Source organism: Brachyhypopomus gauderio, chromosome 10 (genome assembly GCF_052324685.1).
Source record: "Brachyhypopomus gauderio isolate BG-103 chromosome 10, BGAUD_0.2, whole genome shotgun sequence".
Classification (NCBI taxonomy): domain Eukaryota; kingdom Metazoa; phylum Chordata; class Actinopteri; order Gymnotiformes; family Hypopomidae; genus Brachyhypopomus; species Brachyhypopomus gauderio.
This window is the reverse complement of record NC_135220.1, coordinates 8,040,934-8,061,948: the sequence shown is the minus strand read 5'-3', so window position 1 is coordinate 8,061,948 and position 21,015 is coordinate 8,040,934. Positions and strand designations below refer to the sequence as shown.

Below are 21,015 nucleotides of genomic sequence, written 5' to 3'. Positions count from 1 at the left end.
GGTCCAGGCCAAGATACACAATGCCCCCAAATTGCAGACATATGGACCCTGGAACAGTGAAAACCTGCCCATTTCCTCCGTCTGTGTACTACCTCAAACCTCTGTTTATTCAGTCACCCCTGTGTTTTTCTCTATTAGAGACGATGCTTTTCAGTGCAAACCCTACCATTGTTCAGCATGCCAGTTTTTACATTAGGATTTTTATGTTGACATCCATGCAATTTAGGGTTGCCATTTGCACCAACATTAGTGAATCCACTAGAATGATGTTCCTTTTAGGAAAAGAATTAAGTAAAGTATAAGCAGTAAAGAGAAGTGAAGAGATTCAGTCCCCAGATGGCCAATAAAATGTGTGCCTTTTATTCCAATTGTATTGGTAATCCATACAAACAGAAGGGGAAAATATTCATTTTTAGCTCAGCAGCTGTGAATGCAAATCAAATGTTGGCAATGCCTTGTTGTGAACACTCAGACTCCCACCGTCCTGTAAAGACCACAGAGTTTACACTGACTGCTGCGCTCTCTTACATAAACACAGCGCCTGTGGCATCACTCTGATTAGGAGGAGGACCCCAATCACATTAAAACTTCATCCGGCCTCCCGTTTGTTTGAAGACTTGAGGACAGGGCAGAGTCTTGTAGCCGCTGGCGTGCCAAGGCAACTTTTGTTTATGTATGAGGAAAGTACACAAATATCAACCAAGCCCCACCTCTGACATGCCAAATTCGAATCACTGTAACCGTTACACACGGTTCCATTTTTTTTTTTTTTTTTTTTTTTTAAACAGTGCACGAGTTCACAGATACAGGGTTGGCTGCGTCTCCATCAGCCGAGCAGCTCCTTGGTTTTCACGGCTAACTGCTTGTCAATGTCTGCTATGCAATTGTCCGTCATCTGCTGAACCTGCCGACAGTGGGAGAAGATGCATCACACAAATAGCAGACATAAGAAATGGCAAGACACTTCAGATTCATTACTGCCCATCCTTCTGAGTGAGCCTAGAGCCACTGCAGGGAGAGGTTAAAGGGCATAGGTTAAGCATGTAAACAGAAGAGTGGCCCGCCTTTTATTCCAGTCAAGCTCTAGTTATGAAAGGACGGGAAGTGAAAGTCCTAACCACACCTGAGCCAACATCGGTTCACAGGCTAATCAAAGCCAACATTTGTTAGCAGTCCCAATCAGCCAACACAGGTTCGCAGGCCGAATCGGACTGGAGTCCAGAAACTCTAAAACACTGTTGGTCTATTGGAGGTGCTAAGCAGATGATGTGGGGCTAGAACACAACAATGTTCCTTCACCAGTACTTGTTTTGGTCTTTGAAGCTCAATCGAACTCCTCTCACCTGCTTTTCGATCAAGCGGATGGTGTCTTCGGAAATTCCCTCCTTGGTCTTCTTCATGCCTGTCAGGGCGCTGGACCGCACTCTCCTAATCGACTCCTTTGCTTTGTTGCTGAAGTGCTTTGCAAGTTTAGCCAGGTTTTCCCTGTGCTCTCGAGTCACCCTGCCAATCACGCAGTTACACATGCGCAAATACGTGCACACACAAATGTATATACATAAACACAGCATACACAGAAATAAAATAAAGAATATGTTGCTTTAATATAGGCAAATTGTATACTGAAACGTCAAACATTTTTAAGAACTGAAAATGGCTCCTGATTATTTATTTCCACAACTAAAACTTTTTTCCAGATTTCTGGTGCTGAAGTACCCTGCTAGCCTCCTCCTTAATTGCCATTTTGATATGAGCCATTTGCAAACAGTCCAAGAGCAGTGTCTGTTTATACCAAACAATGCATGTAATTAGTGATTCCAAGCCAATCAAGCCGCACGCTTCATTTATATATGCAAATTCATGCAAGGAGGCCATGCTGATTGCGGCCGCCGCGTCTGGCCCCTCCAGTGTCTACTGCCAGAGGAGCACCTGCTATCGCCAAAGCAGCCATCGGCCTGGCTAAACTCCACAATCAACTGGTTTTGTGGTGTTCAGAATAAAGGTAAAGCTGTACACCAGTGTGGCCTGGCAGGTGAGCCGAGGAGATGAGTGGTTAGAGGCTCCTGAACCCAGCAAGTGCCTCCTTACCTCAGAAAGAGAGAGGAACTGGGAAACACACTGAAACAAGATATAGCAATGGCTGGGAATTTATTTTTGTAGTACATGTTAAATAACACTACTGAATTATACACTTAAACCAGATGGGGGAGTTTAATCCACTGTGGCGACCCCTAAACGGGAATTGCCGAAAGAAGAAGAGGAAGAAGAAGAATTATACATTTAATCCCCAAGCAGTTTACTGCAGTCTGTGGTACAGAAAAGCAGGACACACAGAGCTTAAAAGCCAAGTAGCTTTCCATGTTGAAGTCAAACTGATTAATATTATACACAATTATACACCTGTAGACCTATAGACTTCAAGTCAAGGTTTATGTCATAGACATGGTCATACACAGTACGACAGGCAGTGAAATGCTTTAGTGACTACTCCACCTTAAATTAAACTACGATAAATAAACAAAATATAAAATATAGAAATTTATATATTATATATATATATATATATATATATATATATATATATATATATATATATATATATATATATATATATATATACACAGTTAAAAAGCCATTTAAGTGAAATGACTTAGTGACAAGATTTAAAGTGGCAAGTTTAAGGTGACCATACAAAATGTCAGATTTCCAGGGGAAAGATTGGGCTTAGATGCTTCATAGCTCTTTGATGTCTCTTGGCATTGATGTGTTGAAGTTATACATCACTGTGTGATGATTTAAAAAGTAACTAAAATATTACGTGATCATAAAGTAAAGGGCTAGTGAAACATGGAGGGAGAAAGGAGGACAGAGAGAAAGGAAGAGAAAAGGAGAAAGTGGTGGTGGGGCTCACAGGCTACTCACTTGGGGATGGGCACCCTTATGATGGTGCCTTCCACCTCTGGATTCAGCTTCATGCTACTCCCCTGTAGAGCACGGGTGGCTGACTCAGTGGCCTGAGGATGGACACACACATGGGCTAATGTTGGCCTACTTGCTTTGTGTATTTATATTTGAGTGTGTATTAATGTACTCTCGTTCGGAGTGTGCATTTATCCTGTAACCTCCATCCAACCTCAGTCCACCAGAGTACCCACACACAGGCTCTTTGATCCGAGGTGAATTGGGGAAAAAATCTCCCTTTGCTGGATCTCTGGAGGGGTGTGTAGCAGGGTCAAGGCTGTGTGTGTGTGTGTGTGTGGAGAATCGCCGCTGGGCACTGTCAGCACACACTCCTCTGGGACAGGGCTGAGGGGCTGCAGTGTGACCCCTGGTGACCTACACCAGGGGCTCCTCCCAGCTCACCCCACTGGGGATCGCACAGCTGCCCAGCACTATGTTGGCAGTAATAAACTCCTCGAGGTTATCAATAGTTATTAAGGGTAACGGAGGATGAAGTCTGAGTTTGTGGAGAGGTAAATGGTGCTCCAACAGGTTACAAGAACCACAGCTGTGGTACAAAAGAAGTGGCATGGGTTAAAACCCCTGGAACCAAGCAGAGTGATTGAGTTGTCAGACAGGTTTATTTTGCAGCTCCTCTCAGAGTCTGATCCGAATGTGGTGGGATTCCACAGCTCATCTCTTGGTGAGTGATGCACACAATGTGCGCATTTGTTTTTCCACCATTTTCATTCATCTTTATATATCCCCACCAGTCCAGTTTGGTTCTGGTCGCCGTGTTAAAAATAGACACGGATCCCCTTTTGATTACAACTGCCCAGAGACTTCAAAGAGGAACAAAGCGAGAGCAACCACGGCGTTAGCAGGCGCGGAGAGACGCGCAGCCCCTGGCGGTAATGACCGCTCTCCACGGAGCTCCATAACAGTGGCCACTGGGGGCTGCACTTCCCCCCGCGCTTTAATGAATGATGGGAAAACAGTGGCCTTTCTACCAGAGGCGTGCATAATGGATTGGAATAATTATAAAGCTGTATGCTTTCGGGCTGGGCCAGTCACCTGGCCAGTTACTATTCCCGCAAAAGGTATGAAGTGCTTACTCCTTAAGGGCACCCTGAACTAACCCCCATAATGTAGTGCAGAGTCCTCGCACATTACCTTAATTCAAAAGGCGATGAACAGGAAACCAAATGCATTTACAAGTACATAATGGTAGTTTACATATTACTGCTCCACTCCGTGGTCAGTGCACGGTTTTCATAACATCCAGAGGTTTTGACTCAAACATAGGTAACGAGCTAACGCAGTGCTGAAATGCTGGTTTGTTGGGTTGAGCGCAGGACTGAAACAAGACCCTCATGCAGGAGGAACCAGAAGGGAAGAGCATTAATCTCGTTCACAGACTTATCTGAGCATCCGGCCACTCTCATTAATAACAGCAGAAAGGCGATATCAGAGAGGACAAGGGTGGCGAGGTAGAAGAAGGAACAAGACAGAAATGTTGGGAGGCCATGTGTTGGAGCGTGTGGGTTGCGTATTCGAGAGAGCACGTGCGTGGTTGCGTGCATGCTTGCGTGTGTTGGAGAGAGAACATTAGCGCAGATCTGTGCTGCATAGGGCAGTGTGCGGTCATTTCCTCATCTCTGTCAGACTCCTGGCCCCTGCTTCAATCGCTCCCCTACAACAAAGGGCTTCACCCCCCTACGATCCATCACCATCCCCCAAACCCGGCTGGGTGGGGTGCGCCACACTCAGATTACAGCGCAGGAAGCGCGAGTGTGTGTGCGAGTGCATGCTGTGTGTGTTCAGCTCACATATGCACCTCCGAAGACTCAAGTGCCGTTACCTCTGGGTTGCTGGTCATGTTGACCACTATGAGCTGGGGCGATTTCATGGAGACCTGTCCAAGCTGGTTTAGAGGGAATTTACCATCCTTGGTGTTCACCAAGATGTGGTCCAGGGCACCTACAAACAGCATACAGTAGAAGAAATAAAGAGAAACAGCACCACTACAGAGTCATCAAAAAAAGAACTGAAAACAAATGGCAAATGACGATATGTTTCAGATATTATATTTGGTATTTCTTATGAATTACGTAAGTAATTCATTTGAGAGGTCACAGATGTGCAAACAGATTAGCACATCAGCAACATGAGCATCAATGCCTCAGAATAACAGCATTTATTTCATAATACAGAAAATGTGATTTACTTTTTAATTCTTTTTTCTAGATGAGTCCAAACCAGAACCATAAATAGGCCGAAACCACGGGAAGACACTAAAACTCAGGTTGGTGTCTTGACTGCATATAAACAGTACACAGCCTTCACAAACAGGTTGAAGGCACAGCAGACAGCAACCACGACCCTGCATAAATTAATGTGTTCAATAAATACATTTTCAATGTGAATACATAAGGAAAAGCAGCAAAAAACAGATAACTGCCTAACTTATCTCTCTCTGTCTGTATCTCTCTCTCTCTCCCTCCCTCAGCAGTACCCTTTCTCCCTCTTTGCCTTCTCTAGCTTGATTACAAAAGATTCATGCCAGCATGTCTCCTCTCATCATCTGCCTTCCCTCACACAGCTCCTCTCCTTCCCCTCTCTCAGCTGCCTCAACTTCTGTGTCTGTCTGTCTGTCTGTCTCCCTTCTGTCTCTCCCTCTCCTCTCATTCTGTTATTCTGCTTACTTCTCTCCTTCCACTGAAAAACACCATTATCTACTACAATTCTCGGCACTTTTGTCTTTTCAATATATGCACGATAGTCTGCGGACTGCATATTTCCACTGAAGTCAACCACAGTCCACTAAAGAGACAATATCCATATTCATACCATTTTCATAACCGTTGTCTCAGAGGCAATTTTTGGAAGGGTAATAAAAAGTGTTTAACTGTCACTCTGTAATTAGAGCCAGTCCAGTTGCCCAAAAAGGTTAATAGAGCAGATGTGGCTAAAAACGAACCAAACATCCATTTTGTCACAAGTAAGCACAGGTGTTTGCTTCCATTTAGGCTTGTCCCGATCCGATATTTGGATCGGATCAGCTACCGATATTTGTAAAAAAAATGCGTATCGGTTCGGCAGGCACAAGAAAATGCCGATCCAGTTTTTTTTTTTTTTTTAAAGTTCGATCCGTTTTCCAACGCATCCATTTAGATAATCCATTCAAGTTTTTGATGCGTTTTTGCCAGTGAGAGTAAAATCCGGTCCACATTTTCCAGCACACCTTCAGCACACGAGCATAGCATCTCCCCAATTTAGCTCAGCGGCATTCAAGCATTAAGCGAAATACCACCATAAACAACATGAAGAAAACAAAAAAAGACAAAAAGAAAGGTCCTATACAACTAACACTGGCAGAAACGTTTGCGAAGCGTGACAAACTGCCACTTTTTTAAATACAATTTACAATATAATTTGCACTTATGGCTTTTTAAGCCTTGGTTTACTGATGCCATTTCTGTTTGTTATTTATTATTTTGTCTATTTTGAGTTTATTAACTGCTAAATAAACAGGTCAGTTTCTCCTTACCAACCATTGTGTATTATTCAAACACACCCAATTCAGCTGGCTACTTGTTATCAAAGCCGGAGTGGCTAATCGGGAGATCCGGGATTCCCGATGGGCCGGCTCATGTCAATCTCTAGTTTGGGCCAATTGAGAGGGAAAAATAATTTTGGGCCGGATTTGGGCATGAAACTCCCGGACTGAAAAAGTGACCCACTCCAGCCCTGCTTGTTATCAAGAGTAAAACACTTTTCAGCATGAGTATGACAACAAAGTAAGTTGGCTAAATAGCTTTAAACTTTAATACATGCTCGGGTAGGCCGGTATCGTATCGGCTGATATCAGTATCGGATCGGAAGTGCAAATAAATATCGTATCGGAAGTTCAAAAAGCTGGATCGGGACATCCCTACTTCCAGTTTTTGATAATGACTGGCCATGCCCTGGAAGACTGTGTCTGAGGTCTCGATCTCCCTCACTCTCCCTCCTTTCTCTCATGGTTACCTGGTTCCTCTCACATCTGCTAACACTTCCATGCTTCAAGCTGCCATTTCCTCCATTACAAAGCGATGAGGATCAACTGAGAGGCCAGCTGAGTCCTGCTCATGCCACCACCTCCTGGCCCTTCAGCGGAAAAAGCCAAAGGTCATGCAGAATGCAGATAAAGAGTGTATTCATCGATAGCGCAACTTCTCAAAACTGGAGATGATCGTCCCACTCACGGTTCGTCTCCTCAACAGCTCCTGTCCTGAAGGGACAGTGTAAGGGGGGCACAGGTTCAAACACATCCCATGATTCCACAGTACTCTGTTGATCTCACTAATTACATCAACCTACTACCATCAGCTAAATCAGGGAGGTTGAATCAAAATCCAGAGAAGGAATTGCACTTTCTAAGCCTCATCTATCCACAGTTTACTGCTCCTATAGGCAGTGTTTAAGCATCCCAGCAGAGAAACTGTACAGCCTGCTGTGTAGTGGGCCATGGACCTCTTCGGTTACCCATCACTGAGTTATAAGCACACACCATGTGTTGCAGCCAAGGGTTCACCTGTGCTCAGTTCAAACATTCAAAACAATACAAATGCATCAGGAAAACATACTACAAAATCATATGTACACATATGCATCCTCAGAGCAGCGTGGGGAGGCAGCATTAATCCACGGGTTTGCCACCACCTTTCCAGTCAAGGTGACTCTCCCCCCCACCCCTCCTCCACAACAAAAACACACACACTAATCAGATCCAGATGACTAGAGTTCCCCCCTTTTTTTTTTAAAAAAAAAGGAGAAAAAATGATGTCATACTATTCCAACTTCTACTTGAGTTCACAGGGGTTGACAGGCCTTAAGCCCTTCTGGCTTTATGGGTAAAACTGCAGGCGCCCTAAGACGTTTGGAGGGGGAGTTGAGCAGGAGGAGTGAAGAGGTTAAGAGGTGACAGCGAAGAGCCAGTGCTGTTCTGGCCTTGAAACGTCCTTACGGGGTCACTAGGGACTGGGCAGGCTTGAGGTGAACAGGTCTGACCTGGATGTACTTGAGGAAGCAGGACCACAAACACGATAAGTGTTCTCACCTCATGGAACAATAGTGCGAGACAGAACTGATTCATGGATGGATCTTTATAAACTGACCCTTAGGGAGGACAAGGCAACACAATGCTCCTCTAGCCTTATATAACCTCAATGACAGCTATAAGATAACCCCTGATGACCTTGAGGAACCCCTGCACCACGAGACGCTGGTCTTCTGGGATAGAGGCAGGCGTTTGGTGGTGTGTGGATGAGGGCGGAAGGATCCCACCTGGGGAGGTACGGATTCCCAGGTTGCGGCTGAAGTCATCCTTCAATGTGGCAAGCACGGCCATCATATCTTCCTGCACCTCCTCCAGGTTGATGAGGTCCTCCACCAGAGCAGCGCTGATGTTCACTTTGGCTGCCTGCCCCTTGGCTTTAGCTGGGGTGGGTGGGTATGGGGTTGGGTTGTAGGGGGATAGAGGGTTAAAAACATTCACTTCTGGTTTCAAAGACATATACAGAGAGAAATAAATAAATAAATAAATAAAAGGAACTGCCTGCATGCTGGTAAGTGATCACTGCTATTACATATGAAAGCAAGACGAGGGAATTACTCTTCCCCTCCAAAGGCCCACTCCAGCAAACCTAGCAAGCACTGCACCAGAGAGGAGAGCTTTCTCAAAGAACAAACGCAAGATCCCCTACACCCACACCACAAGCCCTTTGAAATGGTCCTAGTGGCATGCGTGTTGTGGCTCAGAAGCAGATGAGTGATACAGGTGCTACACCCACCTTTGCTTTTCTTTGTGGCGTAATGGCGGGCAAAACAGGGTGGAGGTGCGACAGCATGTGGGTAGCTGTGCTGTAGGAGAGGAGGCACTCGTGCGCCGGTTCCTAGCGGCCCTCTAATGAAGGACAGTACAGGCCACAGCAGTCGTAGCCGAGCAGACGCCATATCTTCTACAAAGGACACAGCACACCAAAGAGGGAATAAATATATTCATCACAAGAATCCGGGTCCACAATATTCCACAGGAAAAGGTATGACATAAAACCAAATTCAACAAACAAAACCGAGCAGTGGTACAATCTCCTCTGTTTTGCTTTGCAGACTTCAGTAACATAGTAATTTTATAACTAAGACCGTGCGGCAATTGATATGTGACTAGGTATTTTTTATATATTATTGTGATAGATTACTCTGACCACCAGGGGGAGCGTAGCATGTATGAAGCCATTTTACATACTTTCTGTAAATTCCACGTTTTAAGGATATCCTCTTTTAATTAGAATTATTTGATAGTCAGCGCCGATGTACAGGCAGCAAGCCAAACTCTAATTTCCTAAAACTTTCCTAATACCGATGGGCCATTTCCAGCTATAGACGCTTCACGTCACTCATTATGATTCAAAATAAACTTTAAGAGCAATGCTGTTGTACAAATGGGAACGACACGACGCAGTGAACTCTTCCTAGGCGTCAAGTATCACTCTAGCCAAAATAAAACCTTGCTTATAGTTTCCAGAGCGACAGCCATGGAGATGGGTCAGGGCCCGTGTATTTTCACGGCTGTATGCCGTGGCGTCCTTGAAGGCGTTCGCTCCGTCAGCAGCACACGCGTGGCGATTATGATCGGGCCTCGCTGACGGCGTGTCGCGGACTCAATGAACAGCTGCTGCGGTTGAAGGCAGATCAAAACGCAAAAGGGTGACTAACAACTGTAGCCGCCGAGCGAGAGAAGAGAAGATAGAACGGACATGGTGGCAGCTTTTAGAAAGCAGGTGAAGCGGAAACCGGTCCCCAGGTGGTCTGTACACCTCGGTGTTAAAAGGACGTGGCGAGAGCAGCTGCGCCCCTGAAAGACGTGTTTGCAGTTTGTTATGTCCTTATCGTAGAAGATAAGACGATGTTGCACATTAGTATCAAACAGAAGTGGTTGTGACGGTAGATTCAGCAGCAGAAGTGTCTTCAAAGTTGTTGGTGGCCTTTGCAGACATAATATCATGGCAGAAGCAAGGGTGGCTTTGAAATGAGCGGATATTCCTCAGCAGAAACACGTCATCTTCTGTGCATTCAAACGAAACATACCTCTTTTGTAGCTAGAGGAGATTAGATGTTTAATTGCGGATTGTTCAACTATGTCTTCACTAAACTAAGCCTGACCAATTTACAATACGCGCATATAACGCATGGAATATTGTAACATTTATCTAGCTAGATAAGTACGGTTAACTATGAGGACAGCAGTCCGTTCATACATTCAGAATCGCTCTCCTCTAAGCACGTAAAGATTATACTCTATCTAAGTCATGTCTCCGGAAGATAGAACATGTCATTAGTGATCAAAACGTGGCTAGGTTCTGATAACTAACTAACTAGCTAGCTAGCTAGATATTCTAGTTAGTCGGAACCTTACCGCAACGAGTTGATGCACATTTACTACGTAAAGCCACCAGATATCTGACGCGTTTCAGTCTTCTTCAAACACATACGTTACATAGGTGTTACATATACCATGGAGATCACAGTAACTCCAGCACGGAGGTCGCCCAGCGCCGCTAGCGCGTCCTCGTGGAGAACGTCATCATAGCGACGTAAACGTCATCGGGCTGCGTCTTTCTTGTCTGCCTAGCATTGTTAGCAACCGTTAGCTGGGCTAGAAGCGTTAGCAGGCATAGCCGATCACACGCTGGGTTCAGGACAGCTAGATAAACGATATGCGTTGCTTTTGAAACATCGGTAGTCGCGAGTTAAAAAAAAACAGGGAGATTGTACGGTACGTAAAAGCAAATTTACTTGCGTAGACGGTGGTAATGTAGCCAGCTAGCATACCAAACGTTAGCTACGTAATTAAGCAGGCTAGCTGCGCCGGGGAATAATATGACGTTTACCTTCGTTTATTTGTGTTTATCTACGTTTATCTGTGTTTATATGTGTGTGTTTACGTTTATCTATGTTTATGTTTATCTACGTCTATGTACGTTTATGTATGGTCCGTTCATGTGTACATCCCTGATTTGTCTTATGAATGGCGTAAGGACAATTTAATAACAAATCAAAAGGATAATTAATTAGCAAATGCAGCTAGCTAACTGCATTAAGTATTTATTTGCTACATAAGCTGGAGTTTGGTTTAGTTAGCTAACTAGAGGATTATGGAGTTGGATTGTAGCTCTGTTGAACTACCACGTTATGGTAGTAGTGAATACTGTATAATAACAAGGCAGAAATCAAATGTTGCCAAATAGGTGATTTTTATTTAGGCTTCCATCTGCAGGTTGTCTGGATCACAAAAATACAGCATAGCCCCATGCTGTATGTTTCATTCTCTGATGATAAATATATATTTTTTGATTTTAGCTTAATAAGCAAATGGGGAAACGCTGTTGTGGAGCATAACAACTGAGCGTGTAACTGTGTTGTCAGGAGCCCAATGCAGTCAGCTGCAGAGACGGTGGAGAATGCCTCCATACTGTCCAGTGGGTCATCGCAGGAAGGACATCGCCTGTGGATTGGCAACATCGATCCCAAAATCACAGAGTGAGTACTTCACGTGTTTTGACTGTCTCGGGCCCTGGTGGACAGGCATGCTTGCCTGGACGCATGATTGATTAGCTCTGCACATACATGTGCGGTGCTGGAGAATGAGCAGATGACAGCAGAGCGTGCGAAACCATGGAAACACGCTATGCTTAGTGACTTCTCCCTCTCACCTGGCATGTTTTCGCTGTCGACCTGTAGCCGCTGGTGGAAGGGGGAGGGGTAGAGGGCGAATGAGTGAGCAAGAAAGAAAGATGGAAAAGGAGAAATGCCACACTTTGAGAGAGGGCTGCTGGAAAGTGTATAGCTTGCCTGTGCTGGTGTCTAGACAGGCGTTTCCTTCCCTCACCACCCGTTGTTTTTCTTTAAATAACATGCTTGACTGAGAACGGCAACCATAACCCTGGCCTGGTGTATGGGAAGATTAATTGGTTCACATGTACCAAGTGTTTGTTGTAGCAAGCTCCATTTCACAGTCACTGCATGTGCGTGCGCACGCGTGCGCACACACACACACACACACGGAGCACTGCAAATTCTGCTGTGTGAGGTCTCGCCTAATGTTTGTTTGTTTGTTTTTTTCCTTGGTTTCCAAAAAATGTCTCCAACTAAAAGCGCTATTAGAGTTGCGAAGAGGGCCTGCAATTGTTTCCTTCACTGAAGCTGTATAGGCTATTCCTCGTGGTGAGGAGATGAGATAGGAACTGAGAGTGAGATGATTGGTCAGCATGTGTAAAGGGGAGGCGGAGCACAGCAGTCCTCATGGTTTCAGTAAGATAAAGCTGCATGTGATGATGTTAAATAATTACCTCTATAAAGTTACACATCTAAGCAGTAGTGACTCTTCATGCAAGCCTCACTGAGCTCCAAGGCAGGGACTTGGAACGTCATCGCCTGGGCACCATAAGAGCCCAAACAGCTCAAATCGCTCAAGCCACCCCTCTTTCTTCCCCTACACACATTTTCCACTTCATCACCTTTCGCTCCATTGTATCACCTCACTGCCAGGACTGCTTAAAGCTGGGTCTTGGCAGAAGACATGAATTTGGCTTCAGAAAGCCTTTTCTGCTATACGCACACCTTCTAGAGGAATACATTGCTTTTCTTTTAAATTGTACTTTGGGACTGACTCACCTACACCTCATTCTCCCACTCTAATACTGCATTAACTCTCTGCTCCCCCTCCATATCATAATCATTGTCTTACACTCACCGGCCACTTTATTAGGTACACCTTGTTCGTACCAGGTTGGACCCTCTTTTGCCTTCAGAACTGCCTTTATCTTCCGTGGCATAGATTCAACAAGGTACTGGAAACATTCCAAAGAGAGTCTGCTACATATTGACATGATTGCGTCACTCAGTTGCTGCAAATTTTTTGGTTCCACATCCATGATGTGAATCTCCCCTTTCCCAACTATTCCAAAGGTGCTCTATTGGACTGAGATCTGGTGACTGTGGAAGACATTCGAGTACAGTGAACTCATTGTCGTGTTCAAGACAATTGAGACTCATCAGACCAGGCTATGTTTTTCCAATGTTCTATTGTCCAATTTTGGTGAGACTGTGTGAATTGTAGCCTCAGTTTCCTGTTCTTGGCTGACAGGAGTGGCACCTGGTGTGGTCTTCTGCTGCTGTAGCCCATCCGCCTCAAGGTTCGACATGTTGTGCATTTAGAGATGCTCTTCTGCATGTCTCGGTTGAAATGACTGGTTATTTGAGTTACTGTTGGTTTGACCATTGTCCTCGGACCTCTGGCATCAACAAGGCATTTGCACCCCCACGGAACTGCCACTCACTGGATATTTTCTCTCTGAGAGTCATGGTCTGGTGGTTATAGAACTGGTCTTGTGACCGAAGGGTCATGGATTCGATTCCCAGGCCTGAGGCCATGACTGAGGTGCCCTTGAGCAAAGCACCTAACCCCAACTGCTCGCCGGGCTAGGGCTGCCCACCGCTCTGGGCATGTATGCACCACAGCCCCCTAGTAATCACTAGTGTGTAAGTGTGTGTCCTAACTGCATAGATGGGTAAAAAGCGGAGGACAAATGTCGATTGCAGTGGAAAAAAAAATCACAATTGACAAATATGGCACATTTACATTTAGATAGTTGTGCATGAAAATAGATATACTCAGACCAGGTCCAGGGTGGGTACTGCCGTGGTTTGGTGAATTTGTCTTTATATCTCCCTAGCTTTCACCATCTCGTTCAACATTCGCCTCAATGCCCCTGAAAGCACCAGGTGGTGGTGAATGAGATCGCAGGTTGGTGGACCAGAGGTATTTTTTTTCCTTTAGCTCAGGCACGTTTCTTGCTTGGCTTTGCTTTCTGCCATTAAACAACAGCCTCGCTTGCTCGGACCACATGCTTTTCCTCCTGCACCTTTTGATGTGTAGCCCTCCTTTCTCAAGCACTGACCGGATGAATGCCACAGGTTGTCATCATGTATCAAGGCCTCCACCAATTCATCAATACCCGCTCTGTCCGGAAGACCTTGTGGCCAGGTCCTGAGTGGGTGGAGTCTGGGAAAGTGCAGGATCTCAGAGAGAAAGCTCCAGGGAGAGGAGGGGAAGCCATGAAGACAGCAGTCAGGACCCCCAGTTCTACCTCAGCTCCAGGCATTCTATGATTAAAAATAACTGCAGACCAATCTGAAACAATAAAGTACTCTCAAGTGCCTATTTATTGTGGACAAGCCAAAAGACATGTGATATGTATATTTTTTTAAAGCACACAAAAAGCAGTAACAGTTTGCAAATGCGGTGATGGTGTTCTTGGTGTTTACCTGTGGGGTGGTGGTGGTTTTTAATTTTTTATTTTATTTTACACATTGTTTTCCTTATTTTTTTTATTTTTTAATAACACAGACACACATTTCACGACATTCAATTTGTTGGTGCTGCTGTTTCAACTGGCAGTTTGGATGCACTGAGGAGCGATGCTGGTGAGGCGCTAGTTCATGCGAGCTACAACACATGATTTCCTGCTGCATGTTGGAATGAGTCGTCCAGGTGCCTGGAGATGTTTGCTGTGCCAGATGGGTCATGTTCACATCCACCCAACTTATCAGCCAGCAGTGAGCTGAGCAGCAGGGGTGATCCACAGTATTATGGGTTAAAATATATACCATCGTTTAGTTTTCTTGCTACCTTTATTGATAATGATAAAGGTGATGTAATGAAGAACAAATGAACAGAACTGTTCAGCGAAGCTGAAGACCTGCCGGCCAACGTGCCCACTCCCTGCCAGTTGCTTCCATCTTTGTGCCATTTTGTAATGGCTCTGAACCCCCTGTACTTGGATGGCATGTGTTGGATGCCGCCTGGATTCTTCGCTGAAATGCAAACGAATCAGGTTCTTGAATGTTTCATGCTTTCAGAGTCTGAATATTAACTTTGTCTTGTGTGTTTCAAAATCAGCCCAGCTGTTGAATTAAATGGAACCATTCATCAGATTCTACAGTTGTTTTGAAAGCACCATTGAAACTTTTTGATAAATAATACCAACCATCTTGATCAATAATTGCTTTAGTCTGCAATAAAACATTGCAGTATTATGGCATATAAGTTTGACCTTTTGACCTTGTGGGTGTGTGGGTTTGTATTCCGTTCTTTAGTCTATATTTGACCCATATGTGTTTCTTGCACAATAGACAGTATATGGTGGATATTTGTATTTCCTGTCTTGAATTCCAGTGCTTTGATTATATGATTATGATCTGGTGATTGATTGTAGATGTAATGTACTGCAATAAAATGCTCCTGTTTGCATGAGACTGGTCTTTCCCTTTTGATAATCATGTTTGAAATAGTTCTGGCTCTGTCGTATGGTCTAATTATTTGACTATAGCGATTAGAATACAGGAGTGGAGTACATGCTTGTGATGCCGTGTCAGCTAACCTACGTTGTCTCCAGTCTCTCTCACTACGTGAGTGGGGCATCTTCAGACCATGTACCAGTTCAGCATGGTCAACTTAAGGGCTGTAACTGTTCAGTTGTAGATGTTTGTTTGGAGTTGAGCTCCAGTGGGAATTCTGACTTCCTCTTTTTTATATTTTCATTGTCCTCATGCTGTATCCTTTGTATTGTGTTAAAAGATTTACTGCAGCTAAAAAGGTGTTAAGAGACCTGTCATTCCACTCAAGCCCATCTGTGGGTGGAGTGTTGTCTCACTTGCTTACTGTTTTATTGCTCTGTTATCGTGAAGATGCTTTTAAAGGTTGCCTAATCTAAAAAAAAATGTGTATTTTTCTGCACAATTTATGTCCGTATTAAACATTGGAAAGACACTGTGCCACATCTAATGAATCCGATTCTTCTCCTGCTCTAAACCTAGCGCTGCCTTTCTGAATTATTGGTTTTAGGTATCACCTGGTGAAGCTTCTAGAGAAGTTTGGAAAAGTAAAGCAGTTTGACTTCCTGTTCCACAAGTCGGGACCACTGGAGGGCCAGCCCAGAGGATACTGCTTCGTCAATTTCCACACCAAAGAGGTTCAGCTTCCCCTTCAGATGTTTTATGATGGCCTCTCTTAGTATATGCCAAATGGCAATTATATTACTCACGTTTTGGTCATTCAATGAGTCTTAAAGTCCCAGTCACATAGCTGCTTTAGACACATCCAGGGAGAGGTTGGAGTTTGCTTACAGAAAGTGGTGACCATAACATTTTATGGTTATTTGAAAGACTTGAAATATAAAGACATAAATGCTATGCAGCTGCCACTTGTCACTAAGCAAATTTAATTGTGCTAAATGGTAGATAGCAGTATATGTTGATTGCAGTGTTGGAATATTTGGCTAAATGGTTCCTTCAAAGAGGTTCCCAAACATCTGATGGTGGTCATTGAGTGCTGTCCACCTGAAGTGTAATGGGAGATGTTCCCAAGAGGGACCTTAGCTCGGAAAGTGTGTCCACAGGATTCATGTGCATTCTCAACAGCATTCTTCAGTGACCATAAGACACTGAAACTCAAGACACGTGTTTTTGTAATAATTCATGTGGTCAGTGGTAGTTCACTGCTACTCCTGCCTCTACTGGAAAGAAGCGGCAGCATTGGAGAGATGAGTTTGTGCTCCAACAGGAACAAGCTCATTGCCATCCCCAGTCCTGTAGTGCCACTATACAGATCATACCTTCCTCAGATATATTCAAAATTGTACTGAAGCACACAAGGTTTCAAGAGAAACTGGATGTTTGATGCAAAATCCTCTTCTAGAGAATCTGCTAGAGTAGAGAGTAGCTTTTTTGCTCTCAGGTAACTGGCTCTTCTCCTCAGGAGGCAGAGAGAGCCATACAGTGTCTGAACGGAAAGCTGGCGCTGTCGAAGAAGCTGGTGGTACGCTGGGCCCATGCACAGGTAAAGGTGAGTCTCAAAAACACCTGACCAGGTGAGATTTGATAAAGCAGAGTCTCTCAAAACAATCAGACCCAAGTAAAATTTGTTTCCAACAACACTAAAATAGTGGTACTGAGTAGCAGGTACTGAGGAAAAGCCAGGGAGGGTTAAGCTTTGCCTTGGCTGAAAGCAGTTTTACCGGTCCGGACACAAACAGAAGCCAGGCTGTCCTGAGGATGCCCAGGCTGTGGAGGGAGAGGCAGTCCTCCAATGAGCCTGGCCCCTAACAATAGGCAGCTTCTACTAGGGGAAAGGAAATCCTGTATGGTTGTGAATCACGGCCCTCCCATACGTCCCCTCCCCTCCCCTCCTGCCTGCGGCCCTCTTCCCAGTCTTAGCACAGTGGGACACCAAGCTGGGGTCAAGGTCAACAGGACAGACTTGTTGACAACAACAAGCCGGAGTGTGTTGCTGGAGCTGTGGAATGCACATGTGCAGGTGTTCGAGGTTTCATTCTACATTTACCATGCTGGTCATGCCTTTATCTGTGTCTTGGAGCATTATGTGGAAGTCATGCTACACTTTTAGATGCCTCGTTACTGGATATCCCATAGAAGTTCCACAGGCACTTTAGAAATACTGTCTGAAGCCACCTACAGAGAAATACAATCTGAGTGACATCAATATTATCAGAGTTCATGATTCAGGAACAGGAGTCCAGTTTGATTATACTGTGATGTAAATCCACATTTAACTTTTGAAGGTGTAATGTTGAGCATGAATTTAAGATTTTAGTGCAGCATTAAAATGAACTGTTCTTCATGTGTTAAAGTACTTCTCATAATATTGCTGAAGATGTTGTCTTGTAATTTGCGTCTTCTCGACCAGCTTTTCGGTCATGCTAGGTTTCAGTCTCGAGATGTGAGGCTTGAGCTGATCTTTATTTTATTTTATTTTTTACAGGTTCACAAAGCAGGCTCCTGCATCACTACACACAGGGGAATAAAGAGGGCAGTTTGGAGAGGAAGAAGCACACAGCCCCATGCTGTGTTGAACAGCTTCTCCTGTACCGCCTCAGACTGGGGGTTTGCCCCGTTTGCCTGAGCCTGAGGTGGAATGTCCAGGCTGCCGTCAGTCACAGCCCCTGCTGTCTTATGTTGCCCTGTGGGATTATTTTCCAGACTTTGATATGTGTGAGCTGTCCTCCAGTATATGTCTCACAGGCATCCTTCCTCTGTCTTCTCTCCTGGTGGGTGTGCATGCATGGTGCTCTCTTTTCAGAGGTTTGAACCTTACAGAGGGGACAAGAACATGCCTGCCAGCTTGGAGCCTTCATCAAGTGAAGCGGAGGAGCTGCCCACCTCTCTGAGGTTCCACAAGTTTCTTTTAGACACAAGACAAAGCTCCTGTTTCTCCTGCCCCTGTATTCCCTCTGCAGCCCTCCCTCTCTCTCTCTCTCTCTCTCCACTGCTTCTGCTCTTAATCTTGCTCTACCGTGCAAACATTCCTGCAGAAAACAGTTTGTTCCAGTTTCACGGCACTAGCTGTGTACTTCACGGTTATTTTCTTGAGCAGAATGAGACAGTATGGCAAAAGTGTCAGAATGTTTACCCCTTCAGAATAAGTGTCATCACATCAGCATGGCCCGTGTGCACTGAAGTAAAGTGTTAATGCTCTCACGCTCTCTCTCTCTGTCTATCTCTCTCTCTCTCTCTCTCTCTTTATTGAAAGTGTGAGTGCCAAGATTAGGGCCATCGAAGCCAAGCTCCAGATGATGGAGGAGAATCCAGATGAGGAATACTCAGGACCTTCTGCTTACCTCTACAACAAGCCCCCCGAGAAGAGGGAGAAGCGGCCACAGCCCTACAGCAGGCCGTTCCGCAGGTACAGGAGATGATGGCTCTTCCAAGTCTGTTCACCTGTTTGGACCTGCTCTGAGGACTTCTACTTGGTATACTGTGGACTTGGATACAAAGTCCTTGTTTTTATGGCCATGATCGGGACATCTGATAATTTCTGATTGAGAGGGAGAAGTCAAGCCTTATGAAGATCCGATATACACTGACCCAAAGGAGGAGAACCACACCATCCTCTTTTACCTTCGCCATGTGAAAGACATTCGTCTACCTGGTGTGAGCAGTATCGCACATCTCCAGTGACTTCCTTGTCTTTTTTTAATTGATGTTGAAAAGTGGGGTTCTTTTTGTATGTTTTGTACCTTCAACTAAAAATGTTGAAGCTTGTTCTCCCCTGATTGATCTTCACCCAGAGTGGACCTTCTGTAATCAGTGGGATCCTTTATCTGGTTTCGTTTTCTCATAACATGTATATTGTGTTGTAATCCTGAATTGCTTGCAGGTGTGTTGTACTTTAAATTGCGAGGATGAAGATTTAATGTTTTGTAATTGTATTGAAATTTCCCGTTTAGAATAATTATTCTATTATATAGATAATGTATGGCACAAGCACAATGTATGGCACAACATCGCCATAGCCACAGTAGTTATTTAGCTGTTGATTTATTCAAATATACGTTGTTTTCTCATCCTCTAAAAAGGGCTTCATACACGTGACCTGGGGCAGGAAGAGGAGTTTTGAAACCCGCGATATAACCTCACTGTCGGTGTTGTGTGTAGGCCTAACGTAGGCAACATTTTGATAGCTTTTGCGCTTTATATTGTATTCAAAAGGATTAAAAACGTACGAACATAAACTCTCTTCAGTTGACCTTATGTTCTCTGTGTCGTTTTGTAATTATGACAACTGTTCTCTCAGTTGACGCTGGACGACTGTTGTTTATTTTTCGATACGAGAAAGGTGCGTGTTTGTTAAATGCTGCCTTCTCCCGGGGTGTGTCAGTGGCTGGAATTCCGATCTATGCAATTGTTCGCTAATGACTGCAATCTACAGTGTAGACTGACCTCCGTTTCAAGCTGAGATCTTTTTAACGTTTGATTTTTACCTAGCATTCTGTCAACCATTCTCGTTCCTTTTCAGTGATGGTTATGCACCAAAGGACCGAAATCGCTACACTCCTACCTGCTCACACTGGTGACTGATGCTGACATTATCTTGTACAGCTTTCCATTTCTGAAGGTCCCCACAAAGAACGGAGAGACGAATCGGAAGTACTGAAATTGTCTAATCTTTCGACTGCATTTTGTCCTTGCAAACTTTCGCTAGTAATGGTCGTTTAGGTAGTTGTCCATTGATTGAAGCGCATTGCACCGAATAATGTTTGAAAGCCTGAAAATGGTATTAGCAACATCTATACTGCATATGTGTGCGCAGTAGTATACAGTAGTCTACGCAAATTTGACCATTCCACACGGGCGCACGGCACCATTAATAGTTAAAGTGTGAATGTCTTGCCAAATGAATCGCTTTCGGTTGCCTGTACGTACCTGTACGGGTAACACGAATGCAGCCCCCGCGCACTCTCCCTTTATACGGATACCATCGTCAGGCCTGCTTCTCTTTTGTGTGTTCGTGTGTGCGGCGCAAGGCTCACATCCCAGAGCTTCAGAAGCACTTTTCTTACACAGCTGATGGATCTTTGTCCGAAACGTCCGGTTTCTGTGGAAATATTGTGAATTTGTTTACTTTATATACATATATAATGTCTGATTGTGTATGCACAAGCAACATTTTTTTTGTGCTGAGTGCTATAAACTATAATTTCCGATTCCGAAAATGAAGATGAAGCCAAATGTACAGGAAGTAGCGCGTTACCGAGCTAGTCCACCCCGTCCAAGACTAAATATATATTTGTGATTTTCTCAGCTGTGAATTCTTCACATGACATTCAAATCAGTGCAGTGCAATAAAGAAGCACGTATTCGGGAGCAAAACAACACTTTGGACGCTGGTGTGACGCCTATAAAAGCACCACAAATAATTCTAAAATTTGTGATAATTTGATAGATCTAAAACTAGATTAATTTGTAACAGGAGGCAATGTAGGTAACCTGTTACTTTTGTACTTTAAACTACATCTTAATGTTTTCAATCCGAAGAAAGGAGCATGCGATAATAATAATAATAATAGTAATAATAATAGCAATAATAATAATAATGCCGTTTAGTATGGTATTCTATGTTTTGGGGAGCAGTAGGTTACTGGGGATTTATCAGTTTCTGCTATTGTATAAAAC

The 21,015-nt window shown here is 44.3% G+C and overlaps 2 protein-coding genes across 9 annotated transcripts; one reads left to right on the top strand and one right to left on the bottom strand.

The window, feature by feature from the left end:
- Positions 1 to 339: 339 nt before the first annotated feature.
- On the bottom strand, positions 340 to 10,591 carry mrrf (mitochondrial ribosome recycling factor). 4 transcript variants are annotated; one of them, XM_077019163.1, is made up of 7 exons: positions 10,498 to 10,591; positions 8,775 to 8,942; positions 8,269 to 8,421; positions 4,802 to 4,920; positions 2,923 to 3,014; positions 1,344 to 1,503; positions 340 to 904 (listed from the first exon to the last, which is right to left on the bottom strand). In XM_077019163.1, exons 2-7 carry the CDS (start codon positions 8,935 to 8,937, stop codon positions 827 to 829), a joined length of 765 nt encoding a protein of 254 aa, XP_076875278.1. In that variant the 5' UTR covers positions 8,938 to 8,942; positions 10,498 to 10,591; the 3' UTR covers positions 340 to 826. The 4 variants fall into 4 exon arrangements, with proteins under 4 accessions (XP_076875278.1, XP_076875277.1, XP_076875280.1 ...); XM_077019162.1 differs by having other exon boundaries at positions 10,400 to 10,579; XM_077019165.1 differs by lacking the exon at positions 10,498 to 10,591 and adding an exon at positions 10,072 to 10,280.
- rbm18 (RNA binding motif protein 18) lies at positions 10,565 to 19,588 on the top strand. Of its 5 annotated transcripts, XM_077019169.1 has the most exons (7): positions 10,572 to 10,759; positions 11,261 to 11,298; positions 11,410 to 11,523; positions 15,890 to 16,016; positions 16,802 to 16,882; positions 18,143 to 18,231; positions 18,593 to 19,588. In XM_077019169.1, exons 2-7 carry the CDS (start codon positions 11,294 to 11,296, stop codon positions 18,756 to 18,758), a joined length of 582 nt encoding a protein of 193 aa, XP_076875284.1. In that variant the 5' UTR covers positions 10,572 to 10,759; positions 11,261 to 11,293; the 3' UTR covers positions 18,759 to 19,588. The 5 variants fall into 5 exon arrangements, with proteins under 5 accessions (XP_076875286.1, XP_076875285.1, XP_076875281.1 ...); XM_077019171.1 differs by lacking the exons at positions 18,143 to 18,231; positions 18,593 to 19,588 and adding an exon at positions 17,825 to 18,136 and having other exon boundaries at positions 10,565 to 10,759; XM_077019170.1 differs by lacking the exons at positions 18,143 to 18,231; positions 18,593 to 19,588 and adding an exon at positions 17,825 to 18,136 and having other exon boundaries at positions 10,565 to 10,759; positions 16,802 to 16,888.
- The last annotated feature ends 1,427 nt before the right edge of the window (positions 19,589 to 21,015 follow it).